The 24,481-nt window shown below is 50.4% G+C and overlaps 2 protein-coding genes across 2 annotated transcripts; one reads left to right on the forward strand and one right to left on the reverse strand.

The window, feature by feature from the left end:
* Window positions 1-11,784: 11,784 nt before the first annotated feature.
* LOC121087523 lies at window positions 11,785-12,563 on the reverse strand. The gene has a single exon (XM_040592671.1). It carries the CDS (start codon window positions 12,540-12,542, stop codon window positions 12,168-12,170), a length of 375 nt encoding a protein of 124 aa, XP_040448605.1. The 5' UTR covers window positions 12,543-12,563; the 3' UTR covers window positions 11,785-12,167.
* Window positions 12,564-17,890: 5,327 nt separating this feature from the next.
* On the forward strand, window positions 17,891-24,389 carry CD8B (CD8b molecule). The gene is made up of 5 exons (XM_040582355.1): window positions 17,891-18,221; window positions 21,013-21,363; window positions 23,161-23,256; window positions 23,685-23,774; window positions 24,283-24,389. Exons 1-5 carry the CDS (start codon window positions 18,176-18,178, stop codon window positions 24,387-24,389), a joined length of 690 nt encoding a protein of 229 aa, XP_040438289.1. The 5' UTR covers window positions 17,891-18,175.
* The last annotated feature ends 92 nt before the right edge of the window (window positions 24,390-24,481 follow it).

Genomic DNA, 24,481 nt, shown 5'->3' on the forward strand with positions numbered 1-24,481 from the left:
AGTTTAAGGGTGACTGTGGAAATGCTGCAGCCATTAAACTATCTAATGGCAGTTGCTGTTTGTTTTCTTCCTCAGGAAATCTGTAAAGATTCCCTTGGGAGCAGTTGCTGCATAAGCCATGGGGGCTCGTCACTTTCCCCACTGAAGGACACTTGGCTCTGACAGTGAGGTGAGTCTGCTGCTTTCCTCTGTCCTCAGTAATGCCTGATCATATATGGGTTTCTGAAAATATTTGTGTCAGTCCTTGTATACACAGTGTATTTTCTGTAAGACAGTCATGTTTTGGCTCAGTGCAGAATATATATCCGTGCAAGCCCGTCTGTGTCCTTTGAATGCATTTGGAAGGATGATACTAGAATAATTTGCTGGAATTGCATGACAAGGCTAAACAAAGGGTTATATTAAAGTACTGACTGCATATTGCCAATAACAGGGAATTTTTACTCCCGATTTCCTTTCTTACTGTACTGGTATCAGCTAGGACTTCAATTATCATACTGGATAAGCCTTCATCTGTTTGAGGGGTGGAAAGGGGGATATACATACAATGCAGGTGGCTCCAGCGTGACTTTTCTCTCTGCATTGTTTGGGACCATGCGTGGGCCAGTGCAGTATCCATGGGCATACAGGGGACAGCACCCATCTGGGCAGATGGGATGAGAGGGCCAGGCCTGTAAATTTGTGTCCAGCTGCACAAACAAGTAATCAAGAGGCAAAATAGGGCATGATTTTGCTGGCCAGATGTGTACTCTTGTCCCAGGACTCGCATGAGTAACGTACCTCAGTTTGATGGAGGGAGAAGTGGCTCTGGGCAGACCCTGCAGTGCCAGCCTGGAGAGTGCTATTTCCACATGCTGTAAGTTCACACCATGGCTCACCTTGTAGGGATGTGCCCTACAGCTGCTTCCTGCTCGCAGATTGGGTCAAATGCCATTGCCACCATCACTCATGCAGATGCCGCCAGCTTCCTGTGCCTCGATGCAGTAAAACCTCACATTACTTCTAGAGATGCTAGGAAGAAAGGGAAATGTAGTTGAAAGTTCAAGAGGGGTGGTTTTCCCTCGTATCTTCTAGCCTGCACTATTCCAAGTAACTTCTTGTCTTTCTGTTCTCTTTCCAGGCACCTGTGATTCTTATCCACTGCTGAAACTGCTGAAAGCAGCTGAAGGAGCAAGGGTGTTTTGATTGCCCCATGCTGTAGAAGGCTTAATTCTTAATTACAGTCTTGTGTTGGCTTTGCCAAACTCAACAGTAGTGCTAATGATAGATCTCTCTCAAAATTGGAAATTGTTTCTATTGTGTTTTATTTTTGAAGAAAAGGAGTGAGCCCATAAGAATGTCCTGCGTTTCCCTCTGTGGGATATAACTTCAGTCATTTCACCACTCCTAAGAATAAACTGACTCCCTACTGAGTTATTCATAATGCCTTTTCAGCCAGGCTGATGTATATCAGATCACTTCCTGAGGCTGCTGTGAGGAATACATCAAGCATCTCCCCTCGTGCTGAGTGCTGGCACATCACAGAATTTCTATGGGACTCTACAAAGAAATAAAAAATAAAAGTCAACACAAGCCAGACTCTGTCCCACATCTCAGATGAGCTGCGCAGCTTTTTAGCTCTCAAACCAACTCTACTCATTGCACCCTCTGATGTTCTTCCTTATTCTGCCTCCTAAAACTCATTTCTTCCATCCTGCCCATATGTAATAAATCATGATTGACCAGGATACAGCAGCTGCAGTACATCACTGGTTGTATCACCCTGTCCCTGGGGCTTTCTCGCTCTTCCCTTTTTACTGCTCTGCTCTACTGGGTCATGTCTACAATAATTTTATAGACTGTAAATAGTTGGGGCTAGTATGCAGCTGCTCTGTGAATCACCTGGTGTGCTCTGGGGTGGAGTAAAATGCTTGGGAGTAAGAGGAACGGGGGAACAGGTTGCCTAGCCACTAAGCAGGGCTGATGGGAGTAAAACTTTTGTTCTCAACCATAAAGGTAACTTATGGAGGAGTTGCAGCCAGAGCACAGCAGCAGGCAGTCCACTGCTGCTTTGAGATTGAACCCTCCAGGGTTATCAATTTGCTTGCTGCTGCTTTTGCTATTACAGGATTCCTCTGATGCACAGTGGCTTACAAAACGCATGAGGTTTGGAGGACATCAGCCTGGAGGGGTTCTAAGGCAGAGGAATCCCCTCTCGGTGAATGTGCAGGTACCTTGTAGGTGCTGGGTGAAGGCAGAGAGCCTTGTGATGTCCTGCTCAAAGCAGGGAGTCCTGAATGATGATCTTGAGTGACAGTAATGTTCAAGAAGCAAGAAAACTGGTGTTGAAGAGGGTAGAAAGCACCTGATGGAGGAAGGGGGTAAGTATTAGAGGTGGGAAGGAGAGAAGAGAGAGAGGGAAAACATAGAAAAAGGAGAGCCGCAGCCAAGCCTTGAGTCTGGAAGGCTAAGTTCACACCCAGGAGTGACACTGGCCAAAATGCTGATGATGGGTTTAGGGAGGCAGCTCCCAGAGACAGGAATCTGCCAGCCTGGCCATGCCTGAAGAGGTGCAGAATGAACACTGACAGTTTTCAGAGCCTCAGAGACAGAAGCCCCCCAACAATTCCAAGCACTTTTGAATGTTTTTATGAAAATATAATCATGTTAACCTGTTTGGGACTGGGAAATCAAAGCCTGAGCTTTTTCTGCACAACACTCTCAAGCACAAGCCTAGCCAGGGGAAAACCGAGGCTGAAATTCCCTCTGCATTTCATTTAAGCCAATGTGGGATGTATAGGTTCGGGGAAGCCATTAGGTCTTTACCCCAGGACTGGCTCTGGAGCTGGCCCCAAGCAGTCACAATCCAGATATCCCCATGTAGCCCCTCACTGTGGCTTTGGAGGAGATGGATGTTCTCCGTGCCTGCTCACATGGAGTGAGGACCTGCTGTGGCACCTGCATGTGGTTGCAGAGCATGTCCCAAAATCGGCAGGAACCTCTGCAGCAGCAGGAAAGGTCTGTCACATGAGGTACCGAAGAGAAATGATAGAATATCCCCACAGTCCTGGGAGATAAGCAGGTGGTCTGCATGGAAAACAGGCTCCTTGAGTTAAATTGTATGTTTGGTACCTTCCTGTCCCTTGTGGGCTCTTTTTAGACTCACCAGAGGACTCCAGCATGTCCAGGGTTCTACTGGGGCTTGATTTACATCACTTGTTCCACTTAAGTCAAAACTGCTTCGCAGCAGCATTTTAGCCCCTAGTTTCTCAAAAGTTAATCTGGATTACTGCCACAGGACTAGACCAGTGGGGCTAGTGACCTGCCCACATCGATCTTTGCAGCCTAAAATAGAGGCAGCCAGACTGGGCGAGTGCTGAAAATACCTCTTCCATGTACTTAGAACCAAGGAAAAGCTGGAGGTTGGGTTGATTTGATCTGAAAGCAGATGGGCTGAGGATTTCCACAGGCTGCAGCCTGCACGCTGTGCACAGGCAGGCTCCCCTCCACTCCGGAGCACAGGGACAAAACCACCAGGGAATAAATCCAATTGAGCTCAGAAAAGCGGGTGAGCTTGGGTAAAATCTTTTATGGGATCTACTGAAATAACTGGAAAAGCAATAAAATCTTTTGAGGTCCTGCTGCCGGGCTGCACCCAAAGCCTATCACAGCCACAGTGGTACTGCTGCTACTGCAAAAACAGCCCTCCTTGGTTTGCAGTGATAAACAAATGATGCTAAAAGGGGGAAGGGATATTATAGTTTTGCAATTTTCTCAAGCATACGTGCGTGCGTGTGCCATCTCTGCAGAGGGCAGCAGCTCATTGCAGCTGCGGAGGAGGATGCTGCAGCAGCCAGCTGCCATGCAGGGGCTGCATTCAACTAAAACCCATGTGTAGCTCTCAGAACCCCTTTCCCTATGGCTATGCCATCACCCCGGGGCTAATTCACACCTGTCCTGGTGCAAGTTTGGGACTGAAAAGTGTATAATATGAATTTCCTGTGCTTCCTTTTTCCCTTACAGGCTCCCAAAGGAGGTTAGAGGGATAAAGGCTTTGTATAAAAGGGTCACTATTTATAGGGAAATTAATTCTCATGACAGGTTTAAGGTGTTAGCAAGTAAGGTGCTTTAACCAGAATAACCATGTGTGTTCTGTGAGGCTTTGTTATGGGCAAAATGAAGGGAGCAGGCACCAGCCCTTTCCCAGGCAGGTGGGAGGGCCGGGGGGAGAGTTTAGCCTCCCATCCCAAGGGTGAAAGGGGCATTTTCCTGGTGCTTGGAAGGGGAGAAAGGTTTTCTGTGGTTTTAGACTGATCTACTTTTCACATTTTCATGAGCTCACTTATAATGTGTGCTTCTTAAGGAGAAGTGTCTTTTCCAAACCCATATATTGAAGTTTTGCTTTTCTTTACAAAAAGTTATGCTGTGGCAATATGCTATGCTGATTCTTCGCCCTTCCCAGCCCAGGGACTGTGGGAAGGGGGGGGGGTTAACGCATTCCTCGAGCTAGCCCAGCAGTTCCTGCTGGGTTAAAAGCCAGTTCTTCAATCTTTTTATTTCAGCCTGGATTGCAAAAGGCTTTTTGCTCCTGCAACCCCCCCCCGCCCCAACCCCATTCCCGGAGAGAGCAGTGCCTCTGAGAGCAGACACATAAGCTACAGATGAGGTAGATAATGTAGGTTTTCTAATTGCCCATGTTTTTAAATTTTTTGAGATCCACTATGTAAATTTTAAGGCTGCTTCTGGATTTAGAGGCAAGGGGGTGATGCAAGTCAGGAGAGGCATAAGGAAAGAGGGGAGCAGGTTTGTGCACCAGCTCAGAGCCCCACTCCTCAGCCTAAGGCAGAAATCTTTGTGTTTCAGCAAATATTCTACAGACAAAAGCAACTGAGGGATTTTGTCCTACAAAAGGGGGGAAAAAAACCCCACACCTTTGCTTTTTACCAGAATTTCTCTCTACCAGGGCAGCGAAAGTTACAAGCAGCTGAGCAGCTGAGCAGGTGGCGATTGAATAGACAGTTGATTCTCTAACAGACAGATTTTATTCAATACATGCACAACTAAGCAAAGCAAAGCGGAGATGTCCAGGCTCCAAAAACAAGATTTCACCAATCAGTTGGCCAGATGTCCTGGGAGTCTTGGGAACCTGGAGATAGCTGCTGCGAAGGTCCATGTGGATTCAGCTCCTTTAAGTCAAAGGTGAACACAGGGTCTTTCATTCCGCTCATCTTTTATCCTCTTTCCAAATCTGCTTTCCAAGTCTTTGAGGCTGGTAACACCTCTACTATCTTCAGTGGGTGCTTTTCCAAGCTCAGGCACTATGGCCCCTTCCCTTTCCTTCCAAAGACACTGTCCTTGGCTTTCCTTATACCTTTCTCCTCTGCTTAAGGAAGTCTTAAATCACACAGGAGCAGCTTTTTCACATTAGCATTTGGGGATGGGAGATGGAAATAGAAGCAATTTATGCTAACTCTTGCTTTTTTACTGTGAGGGTGGTCAAACACTGCAACAAGTTTGCCCAGAAAGGTTGTGGAGTCTCCATCTGTGGAGATAGTCAAAACCCAGCTGGACGCCTGGGCAGTCTGCTCTAGATGACCCTGCTTGAGCAGAGAATGGGCTAGACTAGATCACCTCAGGAAGTCCCTTCCAACCTCAACCATCCTGTGGTTCATGCCAACCACAGGCTTCTTGGCCTGCCCTTCCTCCTGGATGGCCCTCTTATCAGAGAGGAGGCCATCCCTCCCATCAAGGTCTGGTATGGCATGTGTCTCCACTGCTCAACGCCTACTGGGTTGCAGCCAACAGCGGAGCTCAAAGTTCTTCTTGGTGGCAAACACAGAGGCCAACCCAGTCTTGCCCTTGACTATGGTAGGAGGCGCTTGGCCAACCCCAGGTCTTTCACCTGGTTGTCAATGCAGAGCTTCACCTGCCTCAACCAGTAACAAGTCACTACCATGGCAAAGCACACACAGATTTGTATTAGGAGTAGAACTACAACGGGGTGCAGCAGCGTGTTGAAGATGCCGGTGGCCGTGGGCGACCACCCAAAGAAAACTTCCCACCAGTGGTGTTCTCCCACCCTCTTAATTCGTTCCATTACCTGTTTTATAACATTACCATCATGATGTACAGTTATTAGGATCTTTTTAGCTTCTGCCTTAGCATTTTCTAACAGCTGCTGTAAAGTCACATGCTCTAACATTTCTTTTACAAGTGACAAATCCATACCTATGGGGGTCGGGGTTATACTACGATACAAGGTATAGTTTCTAATGAGCAATTGGCTAGTAAACACAGGCGGCTTATACACAAAATCACAACCTCTAATAACAGCTACATTGCAAGCGCACATATTTGAGTCATTAAACACGGTCTGATTATAAGCTTCATTAATTTGCACGTATTTACACATTGTTCTAAAGCACACGCACCCTTTCCCTACGTACACCAACACGGTTTGATTACTGCTCTGGGGATTGATCTCAAAGTGACAGACCCCTTCTTTGGTGTCAAAGCAAACATCACTCGCCTTAAGGGCATCATCTTCACATATGAATCCCAGCCCTCTTTCCAAAATGCAGGCTTCCAAATCTACCGATTGCCACTTCCCATCAGACACCCTCGCCCACATGCGGTGGTCCAGAGGGTAGACCACGGACCCATTTGTGTTAACCCCCAGGGCCACGATGGGGTAGACCTTTTCGATGTGAGCTTCTGCCACAGTCAGGACATGGGCGATGACTGCGTTGAGGACCTGGTCGTGGGTGAAGTTGACGAGCCTCCACCAGGCTTGAAGCTGCCGCTCCTTCTCAGTGGCCGCGTCCCACACAATCTTTCGGATCTCGGTGGGGAGGACACCGTTGTCACCATTTCTCAGGATACCTGCAACGACACTCTGCACCCACATCTGGGCCTGGATGCAGCTAAGAGCAAGGGAGATGTTATTTTGTTCGATGCCCAGTGCTCGCAACAGCATCTGGTGGTCTTTCTCACTTATTTGTTCCCAGGTGGGCAACACCTCTGACACAAGCCACTGCCCCATCCCAAGGTTGGCCAGGGATGAATTCAGGGGACTGAGGAGGCCCTGCACACCTGAGGTGACAGCCTCCAACTTGTTGGCCAAGACCTCAACATTCATACTGTTGAGGACTCCCAGTCCGGTACCTCCTCCTCCCAGTGCCGTGGCCAGCAGGTCCCTCCTGGCCCGGGTCACCTGGATGGAGCGGCTGTGGAGCCATGCCAGCCAGCCAGCATGGAGGGTGGATAGGAAGGGGGTACAGTGCGGTCTGACAGATGAAATATTAACGGTGGACAGAGACAGCACCACTTTTTTCAGTGACCGGACAGGCCCGGTCAACAGCTCTTGGATGTGATTTTGCTTGACTACATAAGGGCCTATTTTAGAAACAAAAGGGCGCAAGACAGCAACGATGGTCAACTCTTTTTTAAATCCTTCAGGGCCTCCTATCCACCATTTTCCTCCAAGCTCAGGGGACATTTCTACGCTCAGGTTTCCTTGGCACCACACCTGGAGGTTTATGACCCGGTGTGGACAGTGCCCATAATCCTGATTATACCATGAAGCCTCCGCACCCAATTCAGATGCATTAAGCGTTTTGCTCTTGCGGAGGCAGTTTACTGGCACAACCCACTTGTGGCTGTTAGGGGCAGCAACAGTCATGGTGGTACCATCGATTTGCTTTGGATCGGTTATACTTTCCTGGGAGTATTTAATTTCCAATTTCACCTGGTTGCCAACTTCAGCATATTGGGCTGCGTGCCAGGCCAAAAAATGGCACTTTGAGATTTTAACGGCAGCAAAGGAATGTGTCATCATGCTAATCTTGAATTTAAAGGACAGCCCCACGCTGTTGTGTGCCCAGAGGCAGACCACAAAGACTGGCTGGACCAAAGTAAAATTGCACCAACAATCCAATTTTTCCACAATACAGTTTTTTTTCTGACTCTTCTTAGTTTTTAATTCGGTTACAGAGATTTGAGTTACTCGCTGGTGAGTGGATCCATTAATCACCCTGCACCCTACCTTTATTTCTTGTCCCACCTTCCCCAGCAGCTGTGGAAGTTTGTTTGTGCTATCCCAGCTCCACTCATTTTCCAAGTACACCTCCGTCCCATGCATAACCACCGTCGCTAAATTTAAACCCTTGTTAGAATTTAATCCCATGCTGCCTGTATATTTTATGTGAGCTTGAGACCAGGGCCAATCAGTCTCAGTTTTTGTGTACCTCCTAACCCTGGGCTTTGCTGTGGCCCAAGTGTCAAGGTGCCCTTCTAAGTGGGGATGACTGACTCTTTGTCTGAGGTGCTGGTGTGTGGGTTGGGCACGTTGGGTGCTCAGCACTATGCACATACCAGAAAGCAAAACAAATCCTGCAACCACAAATTTGAAAGCATTTTCCCCGCAGTGCAAACAGGGCTGGTGATGCCACGAAGTGCGCCATTCCCGCTGGTCACAATCGCCTTCCATTTTTCTTTATCTGCAAAACATAAGCAAGACGGGCTCTCCAGCCCCGTTAATTTCCCTTCCATGCTTTCAGTTGTGAAGAATGGAGCCATTTTCCCTGCCTTTTCATCCCCTTTCTGATTTCTACCTGGTACATGGAGGGGCTGGCCTTGTTCACAACCCTAACGGGCCCCATCCATTGAGGTTCCAGAACCTGGTTCTTCTCTCTAACCACCCGATACATCACCAGATCCCCCGTGTTCCACTCCATGGGGCGCAGCAGCGCTCCCAGCTGCTTATCCATCTTGGTGATGTTGGTCTGCTGCACCGAGGCGAGCTGGTGGTACGTAGCCAACAGCGTCCTCAGTATGTCCTGGACCCACCTGTCCATCAGCACGCGGGGCTGAAGTTCATCCGGCAGGTCCCCTTTTTGCCACCAATATCCAGGCAGCCTCGGGTCTCTTGCAGGAGGCGTTTTTTGGGGGGATGCCATGGCCCCCCGTAATGCCAGCAGGACCAGTGGGAGCTTCTGATCCCAGTTTTTCTGTTGTTGCTTCATGAGCTTCCTCAGTGCCATCTTCAGCAATTGGTTGGGCCCCTCTGCCGAGCCAGGCTTCTGGAAATGCCCCATGATGTGAAGCTTTTGCTTGACACCCAGGGCCTGGCACACCCCTTTCATGACTTCTCCAATGAAGAGCTGGCCACGGTCTGAGTCGATCTCCTTTGGGATGCCCCACCGTGAGAAGACATGCTCTACCAGAATCTTTGCGGTTAAGCTGGCTGTGTTGTTTCGAGCTGGAAATGCTTCCACCCACTTGGTGAAGTTATCACTGATCACTAGGCAATACCTGTTGCCTTGGGCCGTTTGGGGCAAAGGGCCAATAAACTCCATCTGCAATCTGCTCCATGGCCCAGAAACCCTCTGGTGACCCAGGAGGCCTTTGGCTGCTTTGGCATCAGAGCTGTTGGCTGCGCACATCAGGCAGTTGCCGACGTACCTCTCCACATCCTCCCTCATTTCGGGCCACCACCCGGTGCCCTGCAGCCTCACCATGGTCTTGTCTGACCCCAAATGCCCTTGCTCATGAGCCAGGGCCACCAGCTCCGTCCGGACAAGTTCAGGCACCACCCAGACTGGGCTGTCCGCCCCCTCCCTCTGTGCCAGGACCAGCCCCGATATGTCCTTCCACACCTTGCACCCTTTATACTCCCTAGCCTGTACCAACTCCCGGATGCTGGGGTCTTGTGCCTGCAAGCCCAGCAGGTCCACGGTCTCCCAGTGTCTGCTGGGAGCCACCAACACAGGGCAACTCTCTGAGGTCTTGCTGGCCTTCCACATCAGCCCTTCCTTTGCACCTTGCTTGGCTTTGGCATCTGCCTCCTTGTTCCACTTGGCCTCCTCTGTTCCCTTCTTGTGGGCCTTGACCTTAATGATCTGGGCCGGACACAGCCTCCTCTCCGCCAGCCTCATCAGGTACAGCAGCTTTTTGGAGAAGCTGACGGGCTTGCCGTCAGCGGACTGCATGTCGCTGTCCCTCCAGAGCGGCAGCCACTCCAGCGCCATTCGCACCACCCAGCCTGAATCTGAAAATATGGCCAGCGGCTGCTCGGCTGGCGTGTTTTCAAGGGCAGCCATCACGGCCACCAGCTCGGCAGCCTGGATGGAGTGCGGCAGGCACTTCCCCTTCACCACCTCCCCAGTGCCCCAGTTGATGGCAGCGTAGCCTGTGTAGGGCACCCCTTCCTCGTAGTAGTTGGACCCGTCTACAAACCACACAACGTAACCTCGCTCCTTGGCCGCCTCCAGGCTGAGGCCGCTCTCAAACAGGGGTGCCCGCTGTGGCTTTGGCTCTGCCAGGGAACCCCCCGGCTCTTCCCCAACCCTCTCTCCACTGATCACCACCCTGTAGGAACCAGGTGAGGGGTCCCCAGAGGCCTCTTTGTTGGTCAGCGCCAGCACCCAGTTGGCCATCCTGGGGCAGCACAGGGGACCATTGTCCCCCTTCCCTGACAAGAGGTACTTCACTGGGGTGTGGGAGGTCCTCAGCAGCACCGGGGCCGACCCCATCAGGTAGTCCCAGTGCTGCAGGGCCCAGGTCAAGGCTAAAACCTCCCTCTCGTAGCTGGTAAACTGTTGCTCAGCCGGCGTCAGGAGACGCGAGGCATGGGCAACCGGGAGGAGATGGGCATCGTGCTGCTGGCCCAGGGTGGCCTGCAGCCCCCTCCTTGTGCTGGCCAGCTGCAGGACATAGGGTCTGTCCCCCCGGGGATGCACCAGCACGGGGGCTCGTGCCACACTCTCCTTTAAGGTCTTCACAGCCTCGTCCTGCTCTGGCCCCCATTCCCAGGAGACATCCTTCTTCAGGAGGTGACAGAGGGGGGCAGCTTTCTCCGCATAGCCCTCAACGAACTCCCGGGAGACCCTCAGGAGAGCTAAGAAGGACCTCAGGGTGGTGGCATCAGCTGGCGCTGACACCTTCTGTATTAGCTTGACCCTCTGCTTCTCCAGCGAGCGCCCTTCCTCACCCAGGGTCACCCCCAGGTAGGAGACCTCTGTCCAGCACAGCTGGGCCTTTGTGGGGCTGATTCTGAAGCCCATTTTCTGGACAGCCTCCAGCACCTCTGCCAGCACCTCCAGGTTCTCCTCCTTGGTTCGGGTGTGAATGAGGATATCACCAGCGCGGGACAGCACACTCTCCCGGTGGCTGAGCTTCTCCCACATCCTCACCACATGCGCATGGCAGATGGCAGGGGTGTTGTGGAAGCCCGGGGGAACTCTGGTGAAGGCAAATTGCCGTCCTCGAAGGGTGAAGGCAAACTTGTGCCAGGACTCAGGGTGCAAGGGGATGGCAAAGGATGGGCTGGTCAGGCTGAGCACTGAGAACCACTTGGATCCCCGGGAGATGGCTGCCATGATGTCAGGGTACTTGGCCACTGCAGAGGTCCGCAGTGGAGTGACATTGTTCAGGGTACCAAAGTCAACCGTCAGCCTCCACATTTTCCCATCAGCTTTCCACATGGGCCACACCGGGGCGTTGCTGGTGCTCTGCTGCTCCACCAGCACCCCTTGCAGCAGTAAGGCTTTGACTGTGTCCCACAAACCATCCTCAGCCTCAGCCGGGTACAAGGGCTGAGGCTGAGGAGGGGGATCTGGCCCCTTGACTTCCACGACAGCATCAATCTGCCCACAGTCCAGCTTGCTCCTGGCCCAGACCTGGGGGAACTGCTCCGTGATCCGTTTTACTCGGGGTTCCCACTCAGGGTGGACCAGGAGCTCAGGGGCTTTCACTGACATCACCCTGTGGCTTGCCGGGATGACAGCCACATCACTTTGAGGGCAGTGTAACAGCACTTGGTTTGCCAGGTCCACCACCACTCCCATCTTAGTCAGCGTGGAAATGGCTAAAATTCCTGGTTTTCCCTTCATTTCCATTTTCCCAAATTTTTCAGACCCTTTGGCAGTGCCAATTTCAAAGGGTACGGGCCCAGTGAATGGCACTGAGGATTTTTGGCCATTCAGCCCTGTCAGTTCAATAATTTCACAAGTTTGGAAGAGCCCGGCTTCACCAGGGGCCATATTAAGAATTGAATAAGTGGCACCAGTATCAATTAACATCACTTGTCCAAGCACCCCTCCTCCAATAGTTGTATCAACTATCAGGCGCCCCCATGAATCGGTCTTAATCGGTGCCACAAAAAGGGGCGATGCAGGTGCCTGGCAGCCCTATTGCTGGGCCTTAGACCCTGGGTCAATGGGGTTTGAGCTGCTGTGCTTTTTGGCCTCGTGCAGGGCCAGTTTGCGGAAGAGCTCCGCATCCGGCAAGCCATCAATATCCTCCTGCTTCTCGTATTTTATCAAACGCTTCCTCAGCTCAGCCCGCCAAGGGTTGGATTTCTGAAACCGCAGCCCCTGCTGGTTCTCCTTCCCAGAACAGCCCTTGCCATCAGGATCTTTTCGGTTGTCCCCTTGCATTTTTCTCACCCCTGCATTTTGGAAGGATGTGGCCGAGGTTTTCCCTTTCTTCCCCCCCAGCATGTACCCCGGGAATGCCTGCTTTTGCAGCTCAAAATTCTGGGTCAGGATCTGCTCCAGCTCCATCAGCGGCTTTCTGGCCGCATCCCCACCAGCAATCACCCGCAATGGGGGGGTCAACCCCACCACCAGTGGCTCCTTGAATTCAGGCCTGTCAAAATCAAGGGGGGACTCCTTTGAGCCAGGCAGCCCAGCCATCTGGTAGAGCATCTTCTTACGGTTAATGTAGGCATCTGGCCGCTCCTCGGGGTTTTGCTTCTCCTGGTGGAAGAGCACTAAGGGGTTAACCTCCGGGAAGAACACCTTCAGCACAGCCAACTGAACATCCCTGATGTCCTGGACATTGCCCATCTGCACGTCCCCCGGCAGAGCTGCAAAATCATCTGGTTTCATGCACTTTCTCACTATGTCTATCAGGTCGCTCACCAAGCTGCCATTCTGGCACCTGGGCAGCCGCTGGGCCCTGGAGAGCCAGTTGACGGCTGTCTCTTTCGTTAATGGCCCCAGCATCTTCCCCACCGTCTTGAGCTGCTCAGGGGTGAACCAGAGCACGGTCCTGTTGGTGTCTATGGCCTGGAGCGGGCTGTGGCTAGCTGGCTCATCATGGGGGACCTTTTTAGTTTTGGAAGCCTCCACCTCCCCTCCTTGCAGCTGGCACATTTCCTCCCGCAGAGGAGCATAGGGGGATGGCCTGGTGGGGCCACTGGTACCCCACACATCATCCTCATAGTCATAGTGGGGCGGGTGCGGGTCCAGGGAATCCTCCCCCTCACTGTTCCCGAACCGGCTCCTCTTGCCTTGGATGGCAGCCACAATACCCCTGGACACCCCCAGCTCTGCCTGCAGCTCCTGAATCTTGGCGTGGCAGACCTTGTGATCAGGGCCAGTGCCCCGGTCCCGCTGGACGTCCTGCAGGACTGCCCGCACCGCGCTCTGCGCATCGTGGGTCTCCCCAATCCACTTGCCAACCTCTTTCTCCAACTCCTCTGTTTTCAGCTTCTCATAGCCCAGCTTGCTCTCCAGCCGGGTAATCTCCACTGCGCTCCGCAAAGAGTCCCCACACAACCCCTGCACCTCTGCCCGCAGGTTGTCCACCTGCATTTTCAGCTCACCCTTAGCCAGCTCCAACGTCTGCACATTCTCAAGAGCCTCCTTCAGTAATTTAGACAACTCCCTGCCCACCATCAACAAACCCTGCAAAGCCGCCCGCTTCTTGCACTTGTTTGTGGGTTTGGGCTTTTTGTTCTCCTCCGACCAGCTCTCCCACTGCTGGCACAGCTGCTGGTACGCGTCTGGGCCCTGGAAGGCCCCTGGGGACCAAATTGGAGGGAGACATTTCTGGAGCACAAACTGCTCCAGCTTCCAATTGCTAACAATATCGGTCATCATAGTGAGGGGGACACGATCTGAAACAGCTCTGTCTCAGGGCAAATCTACCATAACACCAGTGCTGCCAACACACCCGCAGAGGAAGGCTGAGACCCCACGACCTGGCCCTCTGAAAATCCCCCTGGAGAGATGCCGAAACTGGCAGTGAGGGAAGGGGAAGGTGCAGACAAAAGGTCACAGCCGAGCGGGCAGTCACCACAACCCACCAGCTCCTGGGGAGAGGATGGGGAAAAGATGCAGGAAAGGGTGAAATGAAGGGTGGGAAGGGATGCGGGAGCAGGCGAAGCAAAGGATGGGGAAGGGATGCAGGAAGGGGTGAAGTGAAGGGTGGGGAAGGGATGCGGGAGCAGGCGAAGCAAAGGATGGGGAAGGGATGCGGGAAGGGGTGAAGCGAAGGATGGGAAAGGGAGCGGGAAGAGGTGAAGCGAAGCAGAGGTGTAATAAGATCCCAGAAATAAAGATCTCACCAATCCTTGGTTTGATGTCCTGATAGTCCCGGGGAAGTGGAGACGGTCCGGCCGCTGCAGAGCTCTGACAGATCTGACGCCTTTAATGTTAAGGTGGTTGCGAGGTCTCAGAGCACTGGGCTTTTATAGCCATCGCAGGTCTTTGTTTGGGGTTGATAGTGCCTCTGTTTACTTCCCTGGTACCATTTCCTCCTGCACGTGCTGCATCCCTCCCCATCTCCCCAAGGACACTTTCCTTGTCTTTCCTTATCCTTTTTGGCACCTATTACAGAATCTGAAAGTACACAGGCGCAGCTGCTCTGCCCCTTATCTGTTTGGGGGGTGGTGGTGGGGTTGGGGGGTGGAGGGCAGGATTAGTCACTGTTCCCTAACTTCTGCTTCCACCAAGTGTCCTGCAGAGGGAGAGCCGGAGCTTGTCCCGCCAGCATCCAGCCAGCCTAATGTCCCCCATGGCCTCCTCACTTGCTGCACACCCCATTAGCACCTGGGTTTTGGGGGGAGATCACACATGGGGGCTCACACCTGACTCACACAGTCCCCCCGCAAACCGCTCCCTAAGCACAGAGCTGCTTGCTGAGGGCAAATGAGATGGCAGGAAAATTTGCACAGTTCATCGTTTAGAACCATTGTGGCGTCTGGGCTTCAAAACCAGCATTTTTCCATGCCACAAACTGGCTTGCCACCCACTGGCATGTACCTGGGGGGTACCCCGTCATGTGTCAGAAGCCTCAACTGTGATATTGCAGCAGCTGAATTACAGCTGTAAATCTGCACCTGCAAAGGCAGGCAATCAACCCCCCCAACCCCACCCTACAAACCACATCTTAGCTTGGAGCAGTTTAGAAAAGTGATCTTGACCCACTTGATTTGGTTTCCTGATATTACACTAAGAAAAAGGTAGTGCTCATCTTCCTCAGTGAAAAATGCTGTCATGTTCATCGCTGCTTTTCACCCTAATGAACTAATCCAGAAACTACACCCTTCCCTGGAATAAAAACATTTTAAAAAATATAAAAAGTAAAAAATGTGAGTCATGGGGAGTTTCCGTTCAGCAGCCCCTTATCCCCAGTGAGCCCTTATTTCCAGGTGCTGCAGTACTGGCCACGTTGGGCCAGGCTTGAGGCTGAGCAGCCTTCCTAAACCCAAAAGTCAGTCCTTGTTTCCCCAAAAGCACAGAGGAAATGGATTTTTTAAATTTTTATGGCAACTGTTCCTCCAGCCTGACATTTACAGCCCAGCTGCAACTCTCTCTGCTACAACACAGGAGTTTAACAGAGATGAAACCCCAGCCAGGTCCTGCTTCTTGTCCTTAGACCCCTTTCCTGCTCCAAGCCCCCTAAAGCAAGTTGTAATAAACCCATCACAGGGAGAAAAGAAAGAGTCAAAAATGTAACAAAGCCAGAAAAGCATGGGGAATTAGTGTTGGAGTGGTGAGGGGGCAGGATGCAGGCTGACAGAAAAAAGAGGGGATGTTCCTTCAGGGCGAGGACTGAGATGGGGCAAGTAGCTGGCTGGGCTGGGGACTGGCATGGTTGTCTTTCAGTTCAGAAAAAGCATAAATTTCACCCAGAAATTGTGCAGCAGCTAGCGCAAATACACCAAAATTCAGCCATCCCCTCCATCTTGGCCAAACACTTGTTATCGGGAGCTGCTGTATCCCAGCAAGGTCACCAACAAATCTTGCTCGCATTAACAAATCAGTTCCACTTGCACCTGATTTCCTCCCCTATTTTCTTCCCAGGACAGCAGCCCCAAACAATGTGGAGATGTTACAAACAGCAGCTGCTCTCCTGCACACTCCCACAGTACTTTTATTTCTGTTGGCAATGGGCTGCCAGACAAAGATATCTCGCCTCCAAAATGTTTTCTTGTAGGAGAAACACCCAGCCCCGGGAACAGCTTGGCCACCAGAAATCAGCTCAACTGCACATAAACAGCAGCTTCAAAAAAAAGAAAAGAAAAACTAATCCCTGTCCAGCACACACACTATGCCTTTACATTGCAAATATTCCTTTTTCGTTCCATAGAAGACACTCTACAGGTAAAAGCGCTGCAGGGAAGCATCTTTAAATCTGCTATAATGTCCTGGGGAATCCTCCCCAGCCAAAAGACCTGTCATCAGCCTTGCAGCAACCCAGTGTAACTTGCCCCACGTCCAAGGTTGTAAAGGTGACAAAAGCCACCTCTGAGAGCACTTTGGTCCTGGCCAGGAGGCCAGAAGATGCTCCAGGTGACAGCAGCAGTGAGACAAGGGGGATGCAGCTGTTGCAGCAGCCAGGGACGGCAGGCTCAGCTCACCGACTTCACCATGGGGATAAAAGGAGAATACACTTGCAGTGGCACTTCTCATGTTAAGCACACACACCCCAAAAAAAGGGGGTGCCTACACCCCATTCTGGGGAGGTCCTTGTTTGGGAGTGACATGAAAGGGAAGGGGAAAGGCAAGCAGAAGCTAAGGAGGGAGAGAAGCAAGGGGTGCTGCAACACCAGTGGGGGGCTCAGCTAGGAAACAAGAGCAAAAAAATGCTGAAATGTGTTTGAAAACACTAAAATTGCTTTCTCTTGCCAGGAAAGAGTTAAGGAGCGATTCAGCCGACCCTAAATTGTAGCAGCTGATGGGTTGGTGGCAAGGTTTTTGGCAGTTAGCAACCCACTTCAAGCAGGAAATGATTTTAAACAGAAATGGGGAGGGGATGTGTTATGTTACAGCAGCATGGAAAAACTTGGTACAAAATGGACCAAAAAAATGACACTGTACGCCAGCTCAAACCCTGGGGGCGGTTTCTCAGTGCCCTGATGTGAGAATCCCTGGAAATCCCCCCCTTCCTGGGCAGCCAGCTCCTGGGAGATGCAGAGGCTTTGTAAGGACCACGAGTATCTGCGCAAGGAGGGCATAAAAGAAAACTGAACCCCGCTTGGCAGCCGAGGTGGCAATGAATAAATAAAACCAATAACTGATTTATCTTTTTTTTCTCAAACGTGGAAATATTGAAGGCTGCTGACATCAGTTCACTCCTTTAATTTTTACACCACATATTTCGCTCTTTAAGTCCTAAACCCCAAGTGCATTTCAAAACCACTCTTATATTTGGTCTATCAATCATTTAAATATTTCTGCATATAAGCCGTGCACTGTTGCAGCTACCAAAATAGCGCTTGCTGCAAGGTGGTGAGCCCCAGCAGAATTTCCTTATTTTTGTGGGTTTTCAGCCACTGAATTTGTTTGAGGTTTCTTGCTCTTGGCTTTAAAGTTCTCTGTGATGCCTTGTGCCTCTGCCTTATGGCAAGCTTGTTTGGCATTCAGCACTTCCCAGGCCCAGAGCAAAACACCTCCTGCTAAAGATTCTGCTGAAGAAAACAACCCCACAGCTAAAATTGCATCTTTTCCTTATTTTGAATTATTTTTTATTTCAACAGAGGAGAAACCAGCCCAAATTCATCCTTCTCTGCTTTTATTTTTAACGCCAAGCTCCTATTAATTGCATGGAGCTAGAATAAAAGAAGAAGGAAAAACTAAGTGATGAAATATGAAGAAATCATAATTAAAAATCAGTGAGTTTTCATGGTTTCTCTTCCTAAAGGGGGGACCCTGTGCCGTGCTGGAGAAGAGCATGGAGCTGCCATCCTGATGCATACCTGGATTTGAGGCTCATCACAGGGGAAGGTGCCAGGCTGAGGCACTAAGTGCTGCTGTGGCAGATGCTCTTCGGCAGCTGCCAGTGAGACATCTGCGCTGAGATGGGGAAGAACCTCCTGGGGTGAAGCCAGCCCTACCACCAAGAGGTGGCCGTGCATGGAAAGGGGGACCTGACACAAAACCCCTCCATCATTGAGTCCACCACCATGGCCCGGCTGTGGCTCCATCTCTGCATCTGCCTCCAGATCCCAGGTAAGAGGGACATGTCTCTTAAGGGTTGAGGGCACCTAAAAACATGCTGGAGCCTCTTCTCCACCCTGCTCCAGCACATGGCACGTGTTGTACACCATCTGGATGATGGAAGTTTAACAATACAGGCATAGTAGAAATCTTACAGGATATTATTACCTATCACTGCATAATTTTGGACAACACAATTAATAACATGCTTTAGCTTTTGGTCACCCCTGAAGCAGTCAGGCAGTTGGATGAGATGAGCATTATAGGTCCCTTCCAACTGTAATAGTCTATTTATTCTACTCTATTCTGTCCTGTTCTGTTCTGTTCTATTCTATTCTATTCTATTTATAGAGAAATATATAATGGTGTAGACACCACAGAGTTTGTTTTTACTGCACCTTCTTAGTGCAGACGGACTGCGGGAAGCTGCTGATGGAGAAGCTAAAGTAGCAGCTATCTGTGCTGCCTGTGTAACACAAAGACAGTAAACATCCCATGAAATTTTCTTCTAAATCTATCCAAGGACTGAGTATTTCCCCAAGGGCCACAGCTGGACTCAGCGTGTTATAAAACCATGTTACCTTCTTATTGCAGACAGGTTGCAGGAGCTCTGGACTGAATGTATACAGTCAACGTTGTGGCAAAGTGGTAGAATTATGCTTCAGAGGACAAATTGTGCCATCAGTTCTTAGGTGGAAAGTGTTGAAAGCTTGAAACCCCCATTAAATCTATATATTAGAGTGGCAGCTCAGGTTGGTGCCCTGAGACATTGCCCAGCCCGGGTCCACAGCTGCCCAGCATCCTCGCCAGAGGCTGTCAGGACTGCAGGGTGTTGTGTTCACGTCGTGTGATGGTCATCCAGCCACAGTGCAACACAGCCGATACGGCACCAAACTGCCAAAGGTGCTTTATCGACACCTATATACAAGTAATATCCTACAGATCTATATGGTGGGATCTTTGCTGAGAACCCCCCAATAAATTAGAGTTTGCTCCACAAGAGTGAAGGGGAAAGGGGCTGGTTTTGAGCTGCTGCAGACTGGTCTGACCAAGCACATGGAAACAAACCAATTCCCCGTGGTCCCCTGCAAGCATTTACACTGGGAAAGGGAATAGGGAGATTTTGGGGGATGAAGGTGTGGCAGAGGATGAGCTTTTCTGCTCTAGCTCCATCCCAGCTCACCCCACTGCAGCTTGATCACTGGCTCAGAGCTGAGCGTTTTCCAGGATCTCTTCTCATTCCTTCTGTTTCATATAATAATCTCCAGCAGCTTGAGGCAAAGGTCTCCATGGGAGGTTAAGTTTCCTGCACCCAGCAGAGCCAGACCTGAGGGCAGCCAAGGAGATCCTGAAGCCACTGTGCCCCATGGCCACACACATTTCATCCTCTAAAAAAACACACAGGTGTTTGCCAAAGCAACGTTTAGCAGGATTGGAATCCAAACTCTGAAAATTATGTATTTTAATAATGAGATATTTATATTGTCACAGTGCCAGAGGATGTGGTGAAGTGCTGAGCTGCTATGCAATGCCTGAATTTCAGCATTGCAATATTAGGGTTGAAGCCTGTTCATCTCTGCAGCGCACCCGCAGCGATGGGGCCGTTGGTGTGGGGATACAGGAAAGCTGTGGACCTGTGTGAGTCACCAGAGCCCTCTCCTTTGCCTGTCCCCATCAGGTACATGGAGAACATCAGGGACATGGGACACAGAGATGGCTTCAAGCATTCTTGTGGTCATGCAAACCCATTCCTGCACCACTGGCTTTGCAGGGCTGCATGAAGCTGTTTGCAAGCACTGCTATAAGCAGCTTTGGGATTTTGAAGGAATAGGGACATTTTTAAGGTTAAAAAAGCCAGAAAAAACAGGTTTTATTGGGCTTTTTGCGCAGCTTTAAAACACGCCTGGGAAACGGACAGGGAAAGCAAGAGCATCCTTATCTTCAGAGGGCTGTTTTTCACTCGGTCTTAGACTATCTGCAGCCTTGTAGGACTGTTTGCTGAGCAGAAAGGATCACATGTTACCTGTTATTCCTTTCACAAGGACACATCCTCGCTTGCAGACAGATATCACTCACATCTGCCTGGGCCAAACACAATTCAGATAATTTCTACAAAAGCTGCAAAGCCCCAACAGAGTGATGCGATACCAAACTGAAGCTTTCAACTCCACCGCTATCCCTCACTGCCTCTCCTTCCCCGGGTCTCAAAATTTATATGAAAATAATGTCTTCTGAAAACTAATATCAAATTAGCCCATTTTTAACTGTTTTGCACAATTTTTTGTCTTTTTTTCCTACACCTGAGATTATGTTTATCAGTTGCATCTGTTAGAACAAAAATCCGACAAATAAGAGGCTCAAAAAAAAATCTGTGGAGCGGTGAAGCCTCTCTGAAAAATGAGGAAGGAAAAGAGGGCAGGAGAGGGGCACCCACAGGAGCAGGTGGGGATGCCCTTCCCTGCACATAAAGCCCTGAGGACACCCTCAAAATCATCCCTCCATCCCCCTCTGTGCCACCAAGCCTCCTTCCTAGATGAGTGTTTACACGGAAAACTCTACCTGTATTAACAAGGTTGTCAAAAAATTAGCTGTGAATCCAAAATGGCCTGAGGGAACATGGGAGCATCCTGATAAAGATGCTCCTGTTTCTTGCTTGTGTAATCCACTGGTCTGTAACTTAACTACCAGTTAAGTGGTCTGTGACTGCTCTTATTAAGCCCAGAAAGAAAATCTGTACTTAGCATGGGAAGGAAAATAATGAAAAGAAAATACTAATTATGTATTCCTGTTACTTTTTTCTTAGGTTTCTGTACAAATCTACTTTTACTCCAGACTCCAGAGCGTATTTTAGCCCAAACTAACGATAAAACAGAAATGCTTTGTGAGGTGAAGAAGGACCACACTGGGGTGTACTGGTACCGCTGGAGCCAGGAGAGGCAAAATTTCGAGTTCTTGCTATTTTCCAACCTGTTGGGCAAAGCCACGTATGGCACAAACATCAGAGAAGACAAGTTTAGTGTCCAGGGAGTGAGGTCCCACAGCTCCTACAGCCTGCACATCAGCCACCTCCATGCCTCAGACAACGGCACCTATTACTGCTCCATCTCCCAGTCCTCCCAGCTCTTCCTGGGCAGCGGGACATGGCTTGGTGTGGGTAAGCATCACCCCTCGGGTTCCAAAATGTGCTACTGGCAGGATGGGATGAGGTCCACTGGGTAAGGGATGTTGGAAGAGCCTTCCCAGTTTTGAAATGCAAGGTGGGGGCTCTGGGTTTTTTCTGGTGACCTATGAGACTGGGTAAGGCAGAAAATATAGAAAATAGCTAAATTTTAGGTGAGCTGCATGTGATGGTCCTTTTGCCACCAGCAGTTATTCTGCTGTGATCATGCCTTGAGCTCCACATTGGTCCTAGTGTTTAAGCATTCCCATGGGAAGACCCTCAGCCCCTGTTATTGCTGTGCCCTGTGCTTTACTCATCCCCTGCAGTACTTCAGATGAGAGGCTGGATGTGTGCCCTGCTCAGCTCCCAGGTTCTTCTGTGCCCTGGTTCTTCCTCACCCTTCCTCCAAGTGACAAGAGCAGCATCAAGGCCAGAGGACATCACCCCTCACATCTCTGGGGTGGCTCTGACAGCAGCTTCACGGATTGAAATGGGATTTATTCCTCAAAGCCCACAGCCCACTGTCAGTGGGGAGCCCCGACCAGGAATCAGAGCTGTCTGCAGCTGGCACTGGGGGAGTGATGCTTTACAGTCCATTTTTCAGCTCTTTTCAGCTCGTTTTCCCCTTGACCACAGAGCAGGAGGTGATGTAGAAAAACTAGCATGTTTGAAGCAGGATTCAGCCCTTTGCAAGCTTTTAGGGAGACAATAACTTATTTAACCAAGATGCAGCTATGGCTGCTGCCTCTAAAGCAGCCCCAGTCCCAACCTTTCTGGCTGTTTTTTTGCAGCCATGCCCTGCACCTTGAGCTGGCTGAGAAATCCCTTTTGGATTCTTGCTGGCTTAAAGAAAAGCTGGTTTAAGATAAAGGGGAGCTGTTTTTTATCAACTGGGCAGATATCTATGTGCAAAGCAAAGCATGAAAAACAGGGTTGAAATTCAGCATGTCCAAGGACATTCCAATTTAAAACTAAACACCAGCAGGTGCTCTGAGAGGACTCAGGCTCTGCTGGATATTTTCTGTTTAGTACTCATGATAAACCAAATCATCTTTAAGTTATTTTATAATGTATATGTTATAATGTAAGGGAGAAGTTGTCCAAAAAAATCCCAGGCACCCAACGTCTCACCTTTCTGTGTAAAAGAATGGTGGTTTCTGTAGGAATTTCAGTCCTGGGTAGAAGCTGAAAAAAATGTAGTTTTGAATCACCCGGATTTTTGAATAAGTACAGTTGGAGTGGTCAGATGAACAGCTATTTAATAAAATTACTGGGATATTTTCCTGGCCAAATTTACAGGGAGATGAACATACTCAGTTGTAATTCAAATACATCATAATAAATCCTGCCCCTATTTTTTTTAATCAGAAAAAAAAAAAAATGCAACTTTGAGCAAAGATCAGAGCAATCTGAATACTGAAAAGATCCAGGGATCCCTGACAACCTCCCAGAGCTACTGAAATCTCTTACCCATGATCTTGTGCAACACTGATGAGATGGTGCCTGGCAGTAAATTTTAGTAAACTAAGAAAAGGAAGGTTTCTTTTTCTCTGCCTTAGCCTTCTGCCCTTGTTTGCCTGGTACATTCTTTTATTAACGCTTTTACAAGCTTTCAGAAACATCTGTGGCCACCGAGACATTCAGGGCAAGCTCCCAGCCTCTCTGGGCCTTTGCAGGGGTTGCTGAATGGGGTTAGTTTTAAAGGCCAACATTTCCAGCCCTTCTTGCCTGGCTGTTTGAGATCTCCGTTGTGCTCAGTGCCATACTGACCATCCTCTTCTCACCCACCAGTAGATGATTTGCCTCTGCCTCTGAAGACCACTCAGGCACCACCCTTGAAAAAACCCGTGCAGTGCATAACCGAAAGCAAAACTACCAGCATGAAAGGTACAGCACCGGCTCAGCTCAAGCTGCCTTGCAAAGGGGTTCGCTGAGCTCCTGGGGCTCCCCAGGGTTCAGCTGGAGTTTGTCCTGGGGTGGGGCCAACCCCAATGTGACCCTGTAGGTGTGGGCATGAGGGTCTACCTGGACCCACCGCTCTGGATGGAGCTGATTTAGGTTTGGTTCCCTGGGATGTACAAGAGTTTAGGGGGCAGGATGTGTGCAATTTAGGTTATCATGACTCGCAGCTAAGTTCCCTGCAATGCCTTCGGGTGTACTGCACCCTCCAAGGGATACTCCAGGGTGATGGTCACGTCCTCCACCTCTCCTCTGAGGACCTGCTTTGCTTTTCTCCCTTTCCCACCCCACGCTTCACCCCCCAGAAATGCTGGGGCAGGATGGTGCCAGGTGGTGAGTCCTCTCCTGCTTTCCAGGTGTCTGCAGCCCCCTGGTCTGGGTCCCACTGGCCACCAGCATCCTGCTCCTCCTGCTGAGTCTCGTCCCCATCACCCACCACCTCCACCGTAAGCATCCTGCCAGACCCAGGGGACGACGAGGGGTATCAGGCCCTGGCACAGCCCAGGAGTGGGATGGGGAGCTGGGAGAGGGTCCTGGGGCTGATGGACACTGTCTCTCCCCAGGTCTGCGGCGGAGGCTGTGGCTTCGTGTCCACAGGCAGTAAATCCCACTGGCTGCCCCTGCCTTGGGCAGGCAAGGACCCTGCCCTGCACGGTGCTGAGCCCTGCCTGAATGTGACCCAGGAAGGACGTTACAGGGGACAGATGTGGGCTTGTACCACAGGACAGACATTTCTTTCCTGTGACAGACCATGACTTTAACATTTTTCCTCAACACAACAGCTGGCAAAAGAACCAGGCTGGATTCTGCAGTCTGCTGAGCATTTCTCAAGGGGCACTGAACAGGATGAATGCCATGGCTGGGGCCACACTGGGGGCACTGCATACCAAAGGGGTTCAGATGGGCTGTGAAAATGCTGTGAACTCACCGAATCTCCTCTGTGTCTGGCTGTAGGACAGCACGAAGGTGCTTTCGGTTTGCTCCTGCTGAGGCTGGCTAATAAGATGAACACTTTGAGAGCAGCCAGCAGACACAGGGGCAGATCACTGCACAACTTGTAAAGGCCCTGTACAGGCACATGTGGCAGCAATAGTGACTGTATTGCTTTGCCATTTTGCTCTGCAGGCTGGTGTCATGTGGCCCTGCTCAGTAA

Source organism: Falco naumanni, chromosome 1 (assembly GCF_017639655.2).
Source record: "Falco naumanni isolate bFalNau1 chromosome 1, bFalNau1.pat, whole genome shotgun sequence".
Classification (NCBI taxonomy): domain Eukaryota; kingdom Metazoa; phylum Chordata; class Aves; order Falconiformes; family Falconidae; genus Falco; species Falco naumanni.

Excerpts from the sequence above, each read along its gene's own strand:
- CD8B (XM_040582355.1), top strand. The coding sequence starts at position 18,176 with ATGGCCCGGCTGTGGCTCCATCTCTGCATCTGCCTCCAGATCCCAG. Across the intron at positions 18,222-21,012 it reads CATCTGCCTCCAGATCCCAG|GTTTCTGTACAAATCTACTT; the intron begins GTAAGAGGGACA and ends CTTTTTTCTTAG. Across the intron at positions 23,775-24,282 it reads CATCACCCACCACCTCCACC|GACAGCACGAAGGTGCTTTC; the intron begins GTAAGCATCCTG and ends GTCTGGCTGTAG.
- LOC121087523 (XM_040592671.1), bottom strand. The coding sequence starts at position 12,542 with ATGGAGCTGGAGCAGATCCTGACCCAGAATTTTGAGCTGCAAAAGCAG.